The sequence below is a fragment of the Monocercomonoides exilis genome, assembly GCF_001643675.1.
Source record: "Monocercomonoides exilis strain PA203 chromosome Unknown scaffold15-1837935, whole genome shotgun sequence".
NCBI classification, from domain to species: Eukaryota; Preaxostyla; order Oxymonadida; family Polymastigidae; genus Monocercomonoides; species Monocercomonoides exilis.
The window spans coordinates 1,364,031-1,379,084 of NW_027150560.1; the positions used below are offsets into that span (position 1 = coordinate 1,364,031).

Sequence of the window (15,054 nt, forward strand, 5' to 3'; positions counted from 1 at the left end):
ATGTTTCAATAAGAATTTTTGAAAAAATAAATTATTAAGGTATGAAATATTCAAATTTTTAAAAAATAAATTCTAGATTTTGCAGTAAAAAGGCTAGAATTAAAAAGTTTAGGAAAAGAGAATGGAAGGACCAATGGTTTTGAATAAAAATATAAGTTCTTTGTGACTCACTGTTTATATTTATGTTTTTCATTTTTTCGTAATTTGATTAGGATCTTCTAAGCAGGCTGACATCATTTGTTGAATGTGGCAGAAATGAAAGAACACAAAATGCAATTGCTTTATTTTCATCATTGATGGAAAGTATTTTTTATGCTTCCCTTTGAACGAATCTTTTAGTATTTTTGACTTTTAGAGCTTGTTTCCAATGAGACTTACAACTTTAATAGTTTCTTATCCTTTCTTATCAATTATATTTTGAAGTCAAGCGACTTACAGATTCGGGTGTGATTTTTTTGATTTTTTCAAAATAGAAAATTTAATTACATTCGAATTTGTCGGACCAAAGCGATTGCTAGAATCAATTTTGCATATGATCGTTTTGCTTCAGTTTCCTCGCCAATGTGATAAAACAGAAGACTCATTATTATTTTCTGTTTACTTGTTGACCAAATCAAATGAAGCGGCTTTTCAAAAATTTGGATTGAAGTTGCTTTCTCAAATATTCCAATCACCAGATTCATTAGATCCTCAAATTTTGATGCAATCACCTCTTTTGTTCTCACTTCCTCTGGTTTTAAAGTCTTTTTCTATTTCTGAAACAGAGAAATGCGATGTCGTAGATGTTATAGAACAAATTGTAAAAAGCGGAGTAACTTCAAAGAAAATCTTGATGCTCAAAGCAGAAATACAATCTACAGCAGAGATGATTGACGTTGTTGAGAAAGACATCGAAAATATTGAAGACCATACAAAAGATTTACGTCTTGAAGATGATCAAGCAAGTATATCAATAAAGATGAAAGAGGAGGCGACATTTCGAACTCCACAAGAAAGACATGCCAAATTTGCATCCACTCAGAAAATACAACGAAAATCTCGAGAAGTTCAATTTGACGGGGAATTTGGTGATCAATTTAGCAAAACACAGATCCATCCAATCAAAAAAGCAGGTGAAGACAGAATGGGCATGCCATTTGCCGAGAGAGTTAATGACAAGAGCAAAATGAGAAGATCTAGTTCATCAAAATATCCTGAGTTTGATTCAACAGTCCCAGAAAATAACGTTTCTTCCTTCGTCACTTCTGAGTTTAATCCTTCTAATGCATTAACTGCAACTGACTTTAATGAAACAGAGTTTATTTCAGACACTCAAAAATCTTTGCTTAATTCAAGTTTTGAAAGAGAAGAAGACAGATTGAAATCAGAGCAAGATTTTGACGAATTGAGCGAAGATGAGACTTATCCTCTTGAATACACTTCGAAGGATGAGACAAATTATTCAAATGTTTCTTCACAAAATCGACAAAGCATCCCGGCAAACAAGACAATAGCTGTATTTACTCGCAACGCAGATAGAAAAGAAAAAAATGATCAGTCAAAAGATGTAAAAGGCGAGTATTTAGTCGAGAAAAAGAATTCCAGAACATTAAATTTTCCTTCGCATGAGAATGAATGGAAAAAGACGAAAATTCTAAAGAAACCAACAGAAAGTGAAATTAACAAAGAAGCATATCAAGAAAATTATTTCGATAAATTGGATTTTGAGACCGAAGAGAGTCAGACGAAATTAAGAGAGGATTATGAACAAGATTATAATTATTCTGGAAAGGAGGCTTCGGCCGAGGAGCTTTTAAGATCTGCAGATGTACTTCTATCGGAAGCAGAAAACGAAAAGAATGATGAAGACTTTCGAGAAGAAATTGTAGATTATTCAGATGTTACCTATGGAAGATCAATGAGAGACGAACATGCAATTGGATTAGATGATTCAATTGCAAATACAATGAAAGAATCGAAAACTGTAAAGCAAAATGAGAGAACGGAATCTACTGATGGGAAAAACGCAACATATCGTTTTCAAAATAACTTTGACATTAAAGATAGGAAATCTGTTGAACAACAAGAAAGGCTTTTTAAAACAGAACGTTCCAAGATGCCTTCGCAATACCACAATTCTAGTCTTTCAAAAACGTCATATCAAACAATGATTCGCAAACAACCTGTGTCGAACTTGAGCCAAACAGGAATGCCTCGAACATTACTTGCAACTCGCTTTCCATCCGACTTATCTAAACCATCAGCCATTGGAATAAACACTTCCTTTTCTTCTGCAGAATCACAAGGGTTCATGCAAACTCTTAACGAACCTGAAGTTGAATTGAATAAAGATGAAGGCCAAAATCAAAAGACGCACATTCCCACAGAAAAAGAGAAAAGAAGGATGCGTTTGTCAACTACGCAAGCTGTGCAGAAGTTCAAGACACACAAAAACGATTCATTACAATCTGGATTCCATCCAAGCAAAACAATGCAAGTAACAGAAAAGACCTTTGCGCAAAAAGAAAAGAAAACTGATTTTGAGAGAGATAAATATCCAGAGGAATCAGATTTTTCTGATCATGATACAGAAAAGCAGAAAAGTGAAATTGCTTCAACGCCTTTCTCAAGCGCTCCAAAAATTCCTTCCTCCTCTTCTTTTTCTCCAATTCCATCTTCTCCTTTTGCCTCTCTAATTCAGCCAACAATGGAACGGACTTATTCCGTATTCATGAAAGAGCATGCACTTCCTTCGTATCCGAGTCTTTATGCAACTGTTTCTTATGCACAAGAACTGGCTAAATCGCAAAACTGTGCGTTTCAGTATCACATACTGACACAATACAACGAAGGGATGTTTGAAACGCCTGCTTCATCAAGATCACTATTGAATGATTCAACTTTTACGACTCTTCCTTCTCAGTCAATTGCTTCATCGTCGACTACTCGTCAATTCAATGCATGTGCGTTGTCATCTCCTCCAACTTCTCCAACCGAGCCTGAAGAGATATTTGACGAAAGAGCCTCAAAAACAGAAAGTTTTAACATGCCTTCTGAAGAGGACATTCATGTTTTCAAATGCTTTGTGAAGCAATATACTGCAAGCTCCTCAAAACGCTCATTCAGTGCTTCTTCTTCTCATCCTCCTCCTTCAACTGAGTTATGCGCATCAACTCAATTTTCTGACAATCCACAAAAATACATTTCAACATTTTTGTCTTCGGTAACATTAGAAAATGCTTTATCAATAGTTCTCACAAACAATAATGAGTATTTATTGCCATATACGCAATCATCGAAAAGCACAGAGTCCTTCGTCAAGCAACTTATTCGTGAAGGCGATTCAGATTTAGTAACATTGGAGTTTTTGGGTCAGAGTGTTGCATTGCTATCTTCTCTCACGCAAATACTCACGAAATCTGATGATCAGGTGATGATTACTAAAGTGATGCAGTCAATTGTTGGGTGTGATCTTCTTGGATTGGAAGAGGAAGAACCTTTGATTACAAAAATTGTGCGTTTGAATGGCAATACAAAAACAGAAAAGAGAATAAAAGACGTAAAGAAGAAAACAAATTTCATTCAAAATATCTTTAATCGTGAGATTCAGCTTCAAATCTTTACATTAATAAGTGCGATGTTGGGATTTCCGTATGCATTTGTCATTTTTTCATTTATTAATATATTTTTAATTGACAATTTCGAAAAATACATCTGGATATTGAATTTTTAATGAACATATGTTAAAATCATCTTTTAAATATTATGTGAAATAAAATAGTGTATCATACGTGCACAAATCCATTGTAATGAGTAATGCGATGTATTATTTCCGATCTTGCACACGAAATGATGAGCGATCTTTGCTTTTGATACTAAATATACTTTCACAATATGCTTCAAAGTGTGTAATTATTGTATTCAACTTATCTATTTTGACACAATTTTTAAATATTATTTTCTTGACTTTCTATCAAACTCAACCCAATAGAAAATCCGAATGCAGACTTCTTGTTGAAGATGGAATTATTGAGGAACTATTCGCACTTTTTGATGAAACATTAGATCATTCAGAGCTAGCTTCATCTTCTTCATTCGTAAGTTCTATCAATTCTCAAGCTTCCCAATTAAATCAGGCCAAAACTTCTTTCAAATCGCAAGTTTCATCATATTCTGTTGCTGACAATTCGTATTTCCTCTCAAAAACAACGATTACTCAACCACAAAAACATTCATTATCGAAGCCACCAATATCGCTTCATGCAACCTTGCCTTCAATTTCACAGACTTATTCATTGTCTTCATCAATAGCTGATTTAGCTTCATCTATTTTGCTCAGCTGCTGCCTCAGCTCTTCTGGAAAAGAAGTCTGTATCAATTCGATCTTTAGAACGCAGCAGGCTATCTTTGCGATGTGTAAGCATCCTTCTCCACAGACACGAGTGTTTGCTTTGACAATCTTGTTTTATTATGTGCATATTCCTCGATTCACTGAAGCTGCAGATGTAAATCTTATTGTCGAGGAGGTGAAAGGGATAAAGAAAAAGGCTATTTTCGAAGCTTATGAAAGAGGAGACTCTGAAAAATGCATTGGACAGTCATTTTTTGAGGCAATTGAACGAGTTTGCACACAAATTGTTAGTTTTCTGAAATCAGATTCGAAAAGAAAAGCTGGAGAAGATGAATTTGAGAACGACATTCAATTAGAAGAAAATGAAGACAACGAACAAGAAGAAGTTGATGAAATGATGGACTGGTTTTTGAAGAGTAACAACGACGCACTTGGTTGAACGTTGAACCTATTTTAAAGATATATCCAATGATCTGGAAGGGCTCCTTGATTTTTTGCGAAATACAGCATTCAAAATTTACTGATCCAAATGATCAGTCATTGAGGATGTGATGCGTGACAAGATCTTCTTTACTTTGTTACAAGAAAAAGCTCTTCTTTTACTAAAACAAATTGATTGCAATTATCAGAAACCTCAATTTTTGCAGTTTGAGAGCGCAAATACTGATGACACAACTAAACAAAAGATGCTTTTCAACTTCACTTTTGAAAGTGTCAAACAAAATACTAATAAATCAAAAACGATCCTCTTTTGCTTTTGATATCAATTTTCATATCAAAATTGAAAAATATCTCAATTTCAATACAAAAATATTTCCTTTTCATGAGGTGCAAAATTTTCACTTTTGAAAAAAGTGTTCTTAAAACAGGCTATTGCAGTTATAAAAGTCAAAATGTCTGTCTTCGTGTCTTTTTAACATTGAGATAAAAAAATAAGATAAAATAAGATAAAATAAGATAAAATAAAATAAAATAAAATAAAATAAAATCCCACCTACACATAAAATTCGGGGTGGTTCTCAAAATACTCAGCAACTTCCGTTGATTCACGAATCAACCTCATTTTTTCCCTTTTCATCGCTTGCCTCTCATCCTTTGTTGGCTTAAATCTTTTCTTCTTTTTTGGAGCTTCAAGGCAAAACATATCGCATGCAAACAGCTTCCTTGCATCTGGATTTGCGTTTTCATATCGATTGGTTGTAAACAGCCCCATTTCCGCTTCACACATCGCTCTCATCTCATCTCGATGTCTTTGATCAGCTCGCGAATCGGCAGCACTCAAGTGCTTGTCTCTATGAAAGATGTCGCAATAAAAAGAAACAACGCAAACTATTTCAGCTGCAACTGCTTCATTGCTTCCTTCAAATCGGTTTTGTGTGCTTCCTCCACTTTCTATATAATTCTCTTCTTCAGATCGAAAGGAACATGATACAAATTGAAATGAAGTTAATAGAGATTTTTCATCTATCTCATTTTTTGGAGAGGATTTTTCGTGCTGATTCTGATTGAGACCAAAGCTCAAATCTTCATCACAATAACTAGATTTTACGCTTCTCCCTGTGTGCTTGTTGAACAAGTGTGAATACTTTCTTTTTGTTAATGTTTGAGAATCAATAGTTGAGATAGAATTTGAGGAGGATGGGAAAATAAACCCTGATTGCTTATTAACATCATACAATGAAAGCGACTGAGAATAGTGTTGCTTGGATTCTTCTTCTTTTATTGTGCTCGGTTTAATTTCTCTTTTCTCTGGATTTTCTTTTCTTTTCTTTTCTTTTTCTTCTTTTCTTGCACATACGTCCCAGTATCTTTCCAGCATAGACAATTCTTTCTTTTTTATTTCATCTTCCATTTGTTTTTCCCTTTTCTGAATTCTTTTTTCCATGACGCTTTTCTCTTCCTCAGTTAATTTCTCTTCATTTTCAGCTAGAAAAATCTTCATTTCTTCAATTGTTAGGTTTGCATTAACATTATCTGTTGTTGCTTTGAGTTTTGTTTTTTGAGGAGAAATATTATCTTCAGCAACATTTTCTTTCCTCTTTATTTTCTCTTCTTCTTCTTCCCACATCGCTTCGTCTTCAACGCCTTCGATGCCTGCATTCTTCACCCAGACGCCAAATATTTTGTAAAACATTTTGGCTTCTTGAATGTGCTTTTTAGTGAGATGCTTCATTTTCTTTGTCCATTTTTCGTCGTTAATGGTATAACCTGCATCTTTCCCTATCAAACTGCCATTAGCCGTCTGCCTCTCTTTCATGAGCCTCGCGTCTTCTTTCTTCCACCGCTCTTCCATTTCTCTTTGCTCCCAAGAAACAACATCCGACTGCTTCTCTCCATCAACAATGGTATCCATTTCCATATTCATCAGACTTTGTTGTTTGTGGCAGACAGCTCTCCACCGGTAGAAATTCTCGTCCAGCAATTCGTCCAAAGAAGATGACGAACTTGCTTCTGAATTCCTTGATGATATAGAGATCGACGATAATGAACGTTGAATATTCATTTCATCTCCTTTATGTTCGTTCAGATACATATTCTTTTCTTCATTCATTTTGTTTCTCATATCCAGTGTAGAGCAATCAAGCTGCAGCTCATCTTCCTTCTTTTCTTCCTTTTCCTGTTTCAATCTTTTCTTTTTTTCCTCTAAAAATCTTTTCCATTCCTCCACTTGCTCATATTCAGATACAAAATAGCACGGAATGAAAGAGTTTTTTTCAAACTTGTTTTCAACAGCCATAAGAATTTTCTGCTCATCAATTGTTTTCTTTTCCTTATCTTCTTTCAGTATTCCATTTTCTTCACTGAATTTATCATTTTTGAAATCTTCTGATATTCCATTTATCTTTTCGACATCAAGTTGATTCGAGTCTTTTTCTTTACTTGAAAATTCAACTTTCTTTTTGCTTTTTTCAATTGTCTCAAAACATTTTAGTGGAAATTCCGTAATTGCACTTGATGAAGAAGGAGCATGAGAAAAAGAAGGATATAATTCTTCACTTATATGATAGAAACCATAAGAGGTAAAAGATTTATCATAACAGTCAATTGCTTGAGACTTTGTTGGTATAGAAAACATATGAGAAAATGACTTATCTCTCAAAGAATCATTCATTTTAAAAGGAGAAGTAGATGCAGCGGTAATTGATGAAGAAGAATATGAAGCTAATCCATTTCTTTGTCGAAGTGTTTTAAAGCCATTTAATACTCCACTTCGAAAATTATCAGTATCATTATTAAATGCATTTGAAAAAGGAGAATTTTGATATTTTTCACTTTTTTGAATGTTATCTATGGTCATTGTTTTCAACTTTAAAAGTTCATGAAAAAATAAGTGCCAAACCAAATAAAAATTTGCTCACAATTTCAGAATGAGCGAATTCGCTTCGAGGCATGCAATAATTAAGGTGACTATTTTCACTTTTCCCTTCCAAAAAGCTTTCCTATATTATATAAAATAAAACGATGAAAAATCCATCAAAAAACAATAAAAAACTAACAATTCATTCAAAAAAAGAAATACAAAAATACGAATTTTAAAATCTCCATTGAAATTATTATAATTTAGTGAACAATGAACATAAAATAGTTTTTTTGCTAATAACGAAAAAATTATGGGAATGGAAGAAAAATTGAAAAAAGAAAATAAATCACATAAAATAAATGTCTTATTCATTTTCAACTCATAATTTATAAACAAAATTTCAGAATTCTGAAAACCAGTCAACAACTGAAAATATTTACTGTTTCTGATATCTCTTTCCAAATAGAAAATTTTTCCATCGTTTCTTTTCATTAATTGGTCTTTCGTCAAAAGTCCACAAGCGCTGCCTATGATACGGAGTTGCTTTAAACATCAATTGAACCCACTTTAGTCTTCTTTTCACCATTTCTCTTTTTCGACATTCACGAAATTCCCTTTTGATATTGTGCAGCAGATTTTCTGATTTAAAAGTAGTATCGTTCATAAAAGAAAGCCCCAATATTATTGTTTCCTCGTTTTTTGTATCTATACAAACATCTTTGCTTGAAGGCATATTTTCATTTTCATTTTCTTTAGATTTATATGCATCATCCAGATTTATTCTTTCCATTTGAGTATCAACGCAATCTAATTCGCTTGTCATTTTTTCATCCTGAGAATTAATATGAGGCAAATGATCAAAGAATTGTTGTGTTCCACTAGAAACTGAGTAATTTGCTGCGCTTTTGAGTCCAATTTGAGGTAAATCTGAAAAAATAGCAGATTCGATAGAGATGAACGGATAAGATAAATAATCATATCTGATTGGTAAAATATGTCCTTGATTAGAAGTCGATGCTTGTTGTTGCGTTGAAACGAAATCCAAGCGAGAGTCGCGTGTTGATCGCAATAAGAATGATTGAGGTTCTTGAAATGGAGCTAAAGGGGAGGACGCTGATATCTGTAATTTTGATGTTTGAAGATAAATGTTTGAATTCTCCTGTAATGCTAAAGGCAGTTGATTAGAAGACGTTTCTTCAGGAAAGACTTTTGAAATGTGGTTTGCCTCAAGATGAGTCTTTGATGATAATCCAGAGGCGGATGCCTCTTTTGATTTTTTAGTGTTACCTACGCAAATGGTATCATGGAATGTGCGAATTTGCAAAGGTCTTTCTCTTTTCGGATCCTTCTCAATTTTTCTGCTTTTCGCTATCTTTTCGCTTTTCCGAACAAGCTCAGCGACTTTCTCTTCATCGCTCATTTTGCTTTTTCTCCACATCTTTTCAAGTCGTTTCTTATTGCTATTGATGTAATCAAGCAATTCCTGTTTGCTCATTTGAAGAATTGTTTCTGTCTTTTCTGCTCCACTGATACAACTTTCGACTCCCTGTGCAATCAACTCCAGCTCTTCTAAAGTAGCGTAATCAGCTTTATTAAGCTCAATATTTGAAGCTATTTTCATTTCTTCTTCTTTCATTTTTCTTTCTGCTTCTCTCCACATTTCAGCTTCTTCCTTGTCAATCTCCCAATCTTTTGTAATCCACACTCCGAAAAGTCTCATATATTCCTTTGCTTCAAGTATTTCTTTTTTGATTTCTTTTCTTCGTTTTGCATTTAAAGTGCTCTTTTTTTCATTGCTATCACTTATGTATTCTTTTATTTCTTTCGAACGACGTTCTTTCAAATCGCTTAGGCTCCATTTTTTCAAAAGAAACCTTTTTGATTCTTCAGCTGCTGTTTCATCCTTCATTTTTTCTTTTTGTCTGTTGATCATCTGCTTTTCGTTTTTCAGAACTTCTACTTCAATATCTATAATTTCAGCGTATTCTTCATTCTCAATGCTTTCTTTTTCTCTTGGTTCATCTGAATGTTGCATGAGCATTGGAGATTTCATTTCACGTGGCAAAATTGTGGAACAAGGTGAATTTTCTTCGATTTCTGTTGAATTGCCTGTATGATTGAAAAAAGAAGATGATAAATAAGATAAGCGAAGGTTTTCCTTTTCCCTTTCAAAAGTTTGAACAGTGTCTATTTTTGCTCGAGTTGGATTATCACGCATGACAACCTTTTCATTCGTCATTTGAGTTGAAGAAGTGTAAATAAAACACTTTGATTGATTTTGTCGAAAATTTCTCATTTTATCAACTGAATACCAGCAAGAAGATAGAATGATAGATGTTTCTCGTGAAGTTTCAATATGTTGCGACGTTTGCGAAAATGGAGCAAAAGAAAAAGCTTTGTAATTGAATGTTGATTTATCTGAAATGCTTCCCACATTATCAGAGGATTTAGCATGATTACGATTCGCTAATTTATTAACTTTTGACTGTAATGGTTGATGAATTTCAGAATGTGAATTCTATTATTAAAATACATAACAAATATTCAAAAATTGAAAATAATCGTTTTACGTAAATTTTTAAACAAAAAAATATAAGGATAATCTGTACTCTGTGTATTTTTTCTTCTGAATCATCGACCTTATCTTTCGCTAAAGCTTCCATTAAGGTAAAATCATCCCAAAAGTTATTCCCCATAATATTAATTCGTTTTTTTCTATTTCATGAGTTGTACTTTATATTTAAAATAAGTAAATCGGCATCGCTTTGATTTGATGTATAAAAAAATCGTTCATAAAAATTATCTTTTCAAAACAATATGAACTGAGTTTTCTTCTTTTTATTATTCTTTTGCTCAGAAATCTTGTTGTTAATTTCACCAATTTTTGTTTCATTGCTCTTCACTTTCATCTCAATCATCATCTGAAAGAGACTGAACGTCAATTCATCTGTATTGAATGTTGCCTTTCTAAAAGAAATTGAATGAAGTAGAAGAAAATCACAATTGTTGAAATGAAGATAGATGCTGTGTGAATGTGCGAATGAATGATAAAGAGTGTGCGAGTGAAGTCGAAGTGAATGATGAAATTGAGATGATTGAATGAAGTGAATGAAAAATTAAAAAAATTTTGTTGAATTTTGAAATTATTTTAAAAGAAAAATAAAAGGATATTTTTTGAGTAACAAAGTTAAATGGATTTCAATTTCTCAGATATTTATAAAATAATCAGAAATATTCAAAGATAATGGACAATCATTATTTCTTTTAAAAAATACTAAAGTTTCATAAAAGCTGGTGATAGTATCTTCGTATCCTTCTTCTTCCATCTTTTCACATATCTTTCTTTTCATTTCTTTTCGTTTAGTTTCGTCCGTTTCTCCATCCGTCTTTTCTTTCAGTCTTTTTGAAATAATCAAAAAGAAATTCAAACAATGATATACCATTTCTTCATCCAACGTTGATTGTCTCATTTCATTTATAAATAGATTTATGGCATATCCTTTCAGCAAAGCATCAACATCCACGGACATATTTTCAGCTGCTTCTTAAAAAAAGATAAATGCATTCAACGCAATTTTCTCTTTGATTATCTTTTGCTGCTCCAAATATATCTGCAATGCTACCAATTAGTCCAACAAATTCTTTGTTCCACAATGTGCATACTACAAAGATAAAATAAATTTCTTCGAGCCATCTCCGGATTATAAGCACTTCATTCGTTTCTCTTCCTTCTTCTTCTTCTTCTTTTCTCTTCCAGTTAACACATTTTGTCTGCTCTTCCAATTCTCTTGATGCCTCCCTCACAAAATGGAGCTCATTCATAATTGCTTCTTCAAAACTTTTATAATGCTGGAATGCGTATATAAAAAAATCCCAAGCAGACTGATAAGCAAGTCGTGTCAGATTGTGGTGTTCTTGATGATACAGGATCATGCCTTTGAACTTTATAAAATACAATTCCTCTGACATTTCCTTTCAAAAATATTGATGAATATAATTATTATTATTATAATTATAATATTGGAGAAAAAATCAAACGGTCCAGCAACCAACACATCTCAAAGTCAGCAAAGCCATTTCCACTTCTTTCTGAGTCTCCTCGTTTTCCTCTTTGTTCAAGGCCACTTTCAGAAGGTGAGTCAAACAAATTGGATGCAATTCTAATGGAGCCTCGATGCTCAGCATAAGATAGCATTCGCAAAGATCAACAAGAAATTTTTCATTCTTTCCATTTTTCTTTTCATTTTCATCTTTAATCATTTTTTCCAATCTTTTCTTCAGTAAAGATTCTTCAAAAGAAATATTCAACATTTTTTTCATCATTTTGAAATATCCAGCATGCTTCAACAGAAATAAGGCATTGCTCAACAACATTTTCTTTTCTTCAATCATTTTGTGCATTTTGTCGAATAGATATGTCCATATAATTGATCTAAATTCTATTTCATTCATTTCATCAATTAATCCATTCATCTCTTCAATTTTCCGTTTTTGTTCATCTTCTCTGCAATGCTCCAGTTCATGGAACAATTCTTCAGAAGCAATTAAATAATTTTAAATTCGTTCAAAATTGTTCAATCCAAATAAATGAGCAAACTCCAAAACTTCTTGGTTTGGCTCATTCCTCAAAATCCGTTTTCAGACTTATCGTTATCGAATACAATCATTCGGTTTGTTGCAAAAAATATTCAAAACGAAGGGTGAAGTGTGGCAAGCAGCAAAATAAAAGATATATACAATCTTTGTTTAATTACTTGCAAAACAAAAAGTATAACAACGCATACGTTTATCTTTTTACTTTACAAAAAGAAGTACAAAAGAAAGTGAAAAGAATTCACAAGTATTGGCTGTATATGTTTTGAAATATACTTGTTTTGTTTATTTTTGATCAAACCAATAAAAATTCAAAATAAACTAAATAAAATGAGATTTGATTTTTATGAAAATGAACATTTATTAACTAATTTCGGAGATGCACCAATCAATAGCAACATAGTGGAAGTTCTATTATTTTTAACAGTCAAACAGACAGATAAACTAATTCTTGAAGAGAAAATGTTTGACACATGTCTGGACTAAAACACTGACAGAAAAATAAGCAACAGATGAAAGCCTTATCAACACAAAAAAAATTCAGGCTATTTGTTGGTCGAGTTGAAAGTCTTTATCGAGAAATAATGAGATTTGAACTTTTCTAATTTTTTTTATTTGCAATAATTATTTAGAATTGAAAACATTTTTACAAATTTTAATATTTTTATAAAATTTTAAAAAATAAATATCAGTATAATGAAATGAAATGATAAAAAACATTTTGATTTTTTTGAGAAAAACACAAAATTATATTTTTTTGATCAATTGTTATATCGAATTGTTCGATGCTATTTCTCTTCCTATGACAATCGCGCATTCCAGTGTTCAATATAATTAATATGCTACACATTCCTTTAATTTCGATATCAAAGAGCAAGGAATTGATTCAATTTTCAAATTTTTTTTCTTTATGAATATATATGTTCAAAAAATAACAAATGCGACGAAATTTTTTGCTTTATGAATTTTGTTCCACACATTTCTTTCAAAGATTTTTCTCCACTTTTTTATATTTCTTATTTAATAGAGCACAGTAATGTCAGTTTTATGATTATACGATTGCAAAAAAAAATGTCCGAAACTAATCAATGATTATTTCATAAATGAAAGAATTCTGTCCCAAATAAGTATAGCTGCAAATTTTAATAATAGTGGACACTGTCAATAACTGTGAATAGTGGAATTATCTTTACTACAATTTACAGAAACATTTCAACAATTAATCAAATAATGCTCTATTCGTAAGCACACTTCTTTGACATTCAGGAATGAAACAACACACTCAGTTAATAAATAAAAAATCATTTTCAATTTTCGGAAAAACTCGGAGAAAAAAATATATGGGTGATTCTTTTTGAAAAGTCACAAATGTTTAATTTTCAAATATATCAAAAATTTCATATTTTGCTCAAATTTCTGTTAACTAATATCAAACTTCACTTAAACGGAATCAATTTCTTGATAATGCAATTTCAAACATTCTTGAGGAGATTCGTGTGTGGAAACAGAAATTTGTTCGAAATATGAAATTTTTGATATATTTGAAAATTTAACTTTTGCTACTTTTCAAAAAGAATTACACATATAGGTCTCAATTTTTGCATTTAAGAAAAATTCAATAATTTTTTCCATTCTTTTTTCTATTTTCAAAGAGCATACACCATTTATTATTCAAATTTGGTAAACTTATTATTCGAAATTGTTAAACTTATTATTCGAAATTGGAAAACTTCTTATTCAAAATTAATAAAATTCAGTATTTTTTATAAAAATATTTTTTGATATAATATGATCACTGGCTGATTGTCAGAAAGTGATTAAAATTTTTTGTTTTTTTCATTATCAATAAAAAGGATGAAAAATTGAACCCCGATTTTTATTATTTGTGAATAAACATGAAAATTTCTGTTTTTTCAGAAAAAAATCATCATTCATGAAATCGGTAATTTTTCAAATGAATTCATCTCCTATTGTTAGATTGTGAATTATTAAATAGAAAATTTTTATAATATAAAAATTCAAGTGCTGGAAACAACAAAAAACGAATTTGAAATTATCCATTTGAATCCAATAATAATTCTTCATTTGTTTTTTGTTGTTTCCAGCACTTGAATTTTTATATTATAAAATTTTTCGATTTAATAATTCACAATCTAACAATAGGAGATGAATTCATTTGAAAAATTACCGATTTCATGAATGATGATTTTTTTCTGAAAAAACAGAAATTTTCATGTTTATTCACAAATAATAAAAATCGGGGTTCAATTTTTCATCCTTTTTATTGATAATGAAAAAAACAAAAAATTTTAATCACTTTCTGACAATCAGCCAGTGATCATATTATATCAAAAAATATTTTTATAAAAAATACTGAATTTTATTAATTTTGAATAAGAAGTTTTCCAATTTCGAATAATAAGTTTAACAATTTCGAATAAAAAGTTTAACAACTTCGAATAATTAGTTTACCAAAATCGAATAATTAGTTTAACAATTTTGAATAATTAGTTTATTAATTTCGTATAATTAGTATCCAATTTCGAATAATAAGTTTACCAAATTTGAATAATAAATGGTGCAGAATAACGCTTTAAGACTTGAGCAAATGAGTGTATCAGAATGTTAATTATTTTATATTTGAAATAGAAAATATTGCGCATCAGCTTTTTTAATGAGCCATAGGTGTTTATTACGATGCAAAATACCATTCTGATTGTTGAACATGCATTTTGGTATTATGAAATGCTTCTTCCACAATAAAAAATGAAATAAATACATGGAAAACATCAGAATGCATTGCCTTCAATTCAATATTCGCTAAATGTTT

At 31.3% G+C, this 15,054-nt stretch overlaps 3 protein-coding genes across 3 annotated transcripts; 1 reads left to right on the forward strand and 2 right to left on the reverse strand.

The window, feature by feature from the left end:
- Positions 1 to 121: 121 nt before the first annotated feature.
- On the forward strand, positions 122 to 4,769 carry MONOS_8316 (uncharacterized protein; the record flags this gene model as incomplete). The annotated part of the gene is made up of 5 exons (XM_067878719.1): positions 122 to 136; positions 213 to 303; positions 356 to 444; positions 551 to 3,630; positions 3,971 to 4,769. The coding sequence occupies 5 exons, from the start codon at positions 122 to 124 to the stop codon at positions 4,767 to 4,769; spliced, it is 4,074 nt and encodes a 1,357-aa protein (XP_067730081.1).
- A 307-nt stretch (positions 4,770 to 5,076) lies between these two features.
- On the reverse strand, positions 5,077 to 7,406 carry MONOS_8315 (uncharacterized protein; the record flags this gene model as incomplete). The annotated part of the gene is made up of 2 exons (XM_067878718.1): positions 5,077 to 5,239; positions 5,325 to 7,406. One exon carries the CDS (start codon positions 7,404 to 7,406, stop codon positions 5,325 to 5,327), a length of 2,082 nt encoding a protein of 693 aa, XP_067730082.1. The 3' UTR covers positions 5,077 to 5,239.
- An 804-nt stretch (positions 7,407 to 8,210) lies between these two features.
- Positions 8,211 to 10,294, reverse strand: MONOS_8314 (uncharacterized protein; the record flags this gene model as incomplete). The annotated part of the gene is made up of 3 exons (XM_067878717.1): positions 8,211 to 8,270; positions 8,347 to 10,149; positions 10,241 to 10,294. 3 exons carry the CDS (start codon positions 10,292 to 10,294, stop codon positions 8,211 to 8,213), a joined length of 1,917 nt encoding a protein of 638 aa, XP_067730083.1.
- Positions 10,295 to 15,054: the final 4,760 nt, after the last annotated feature.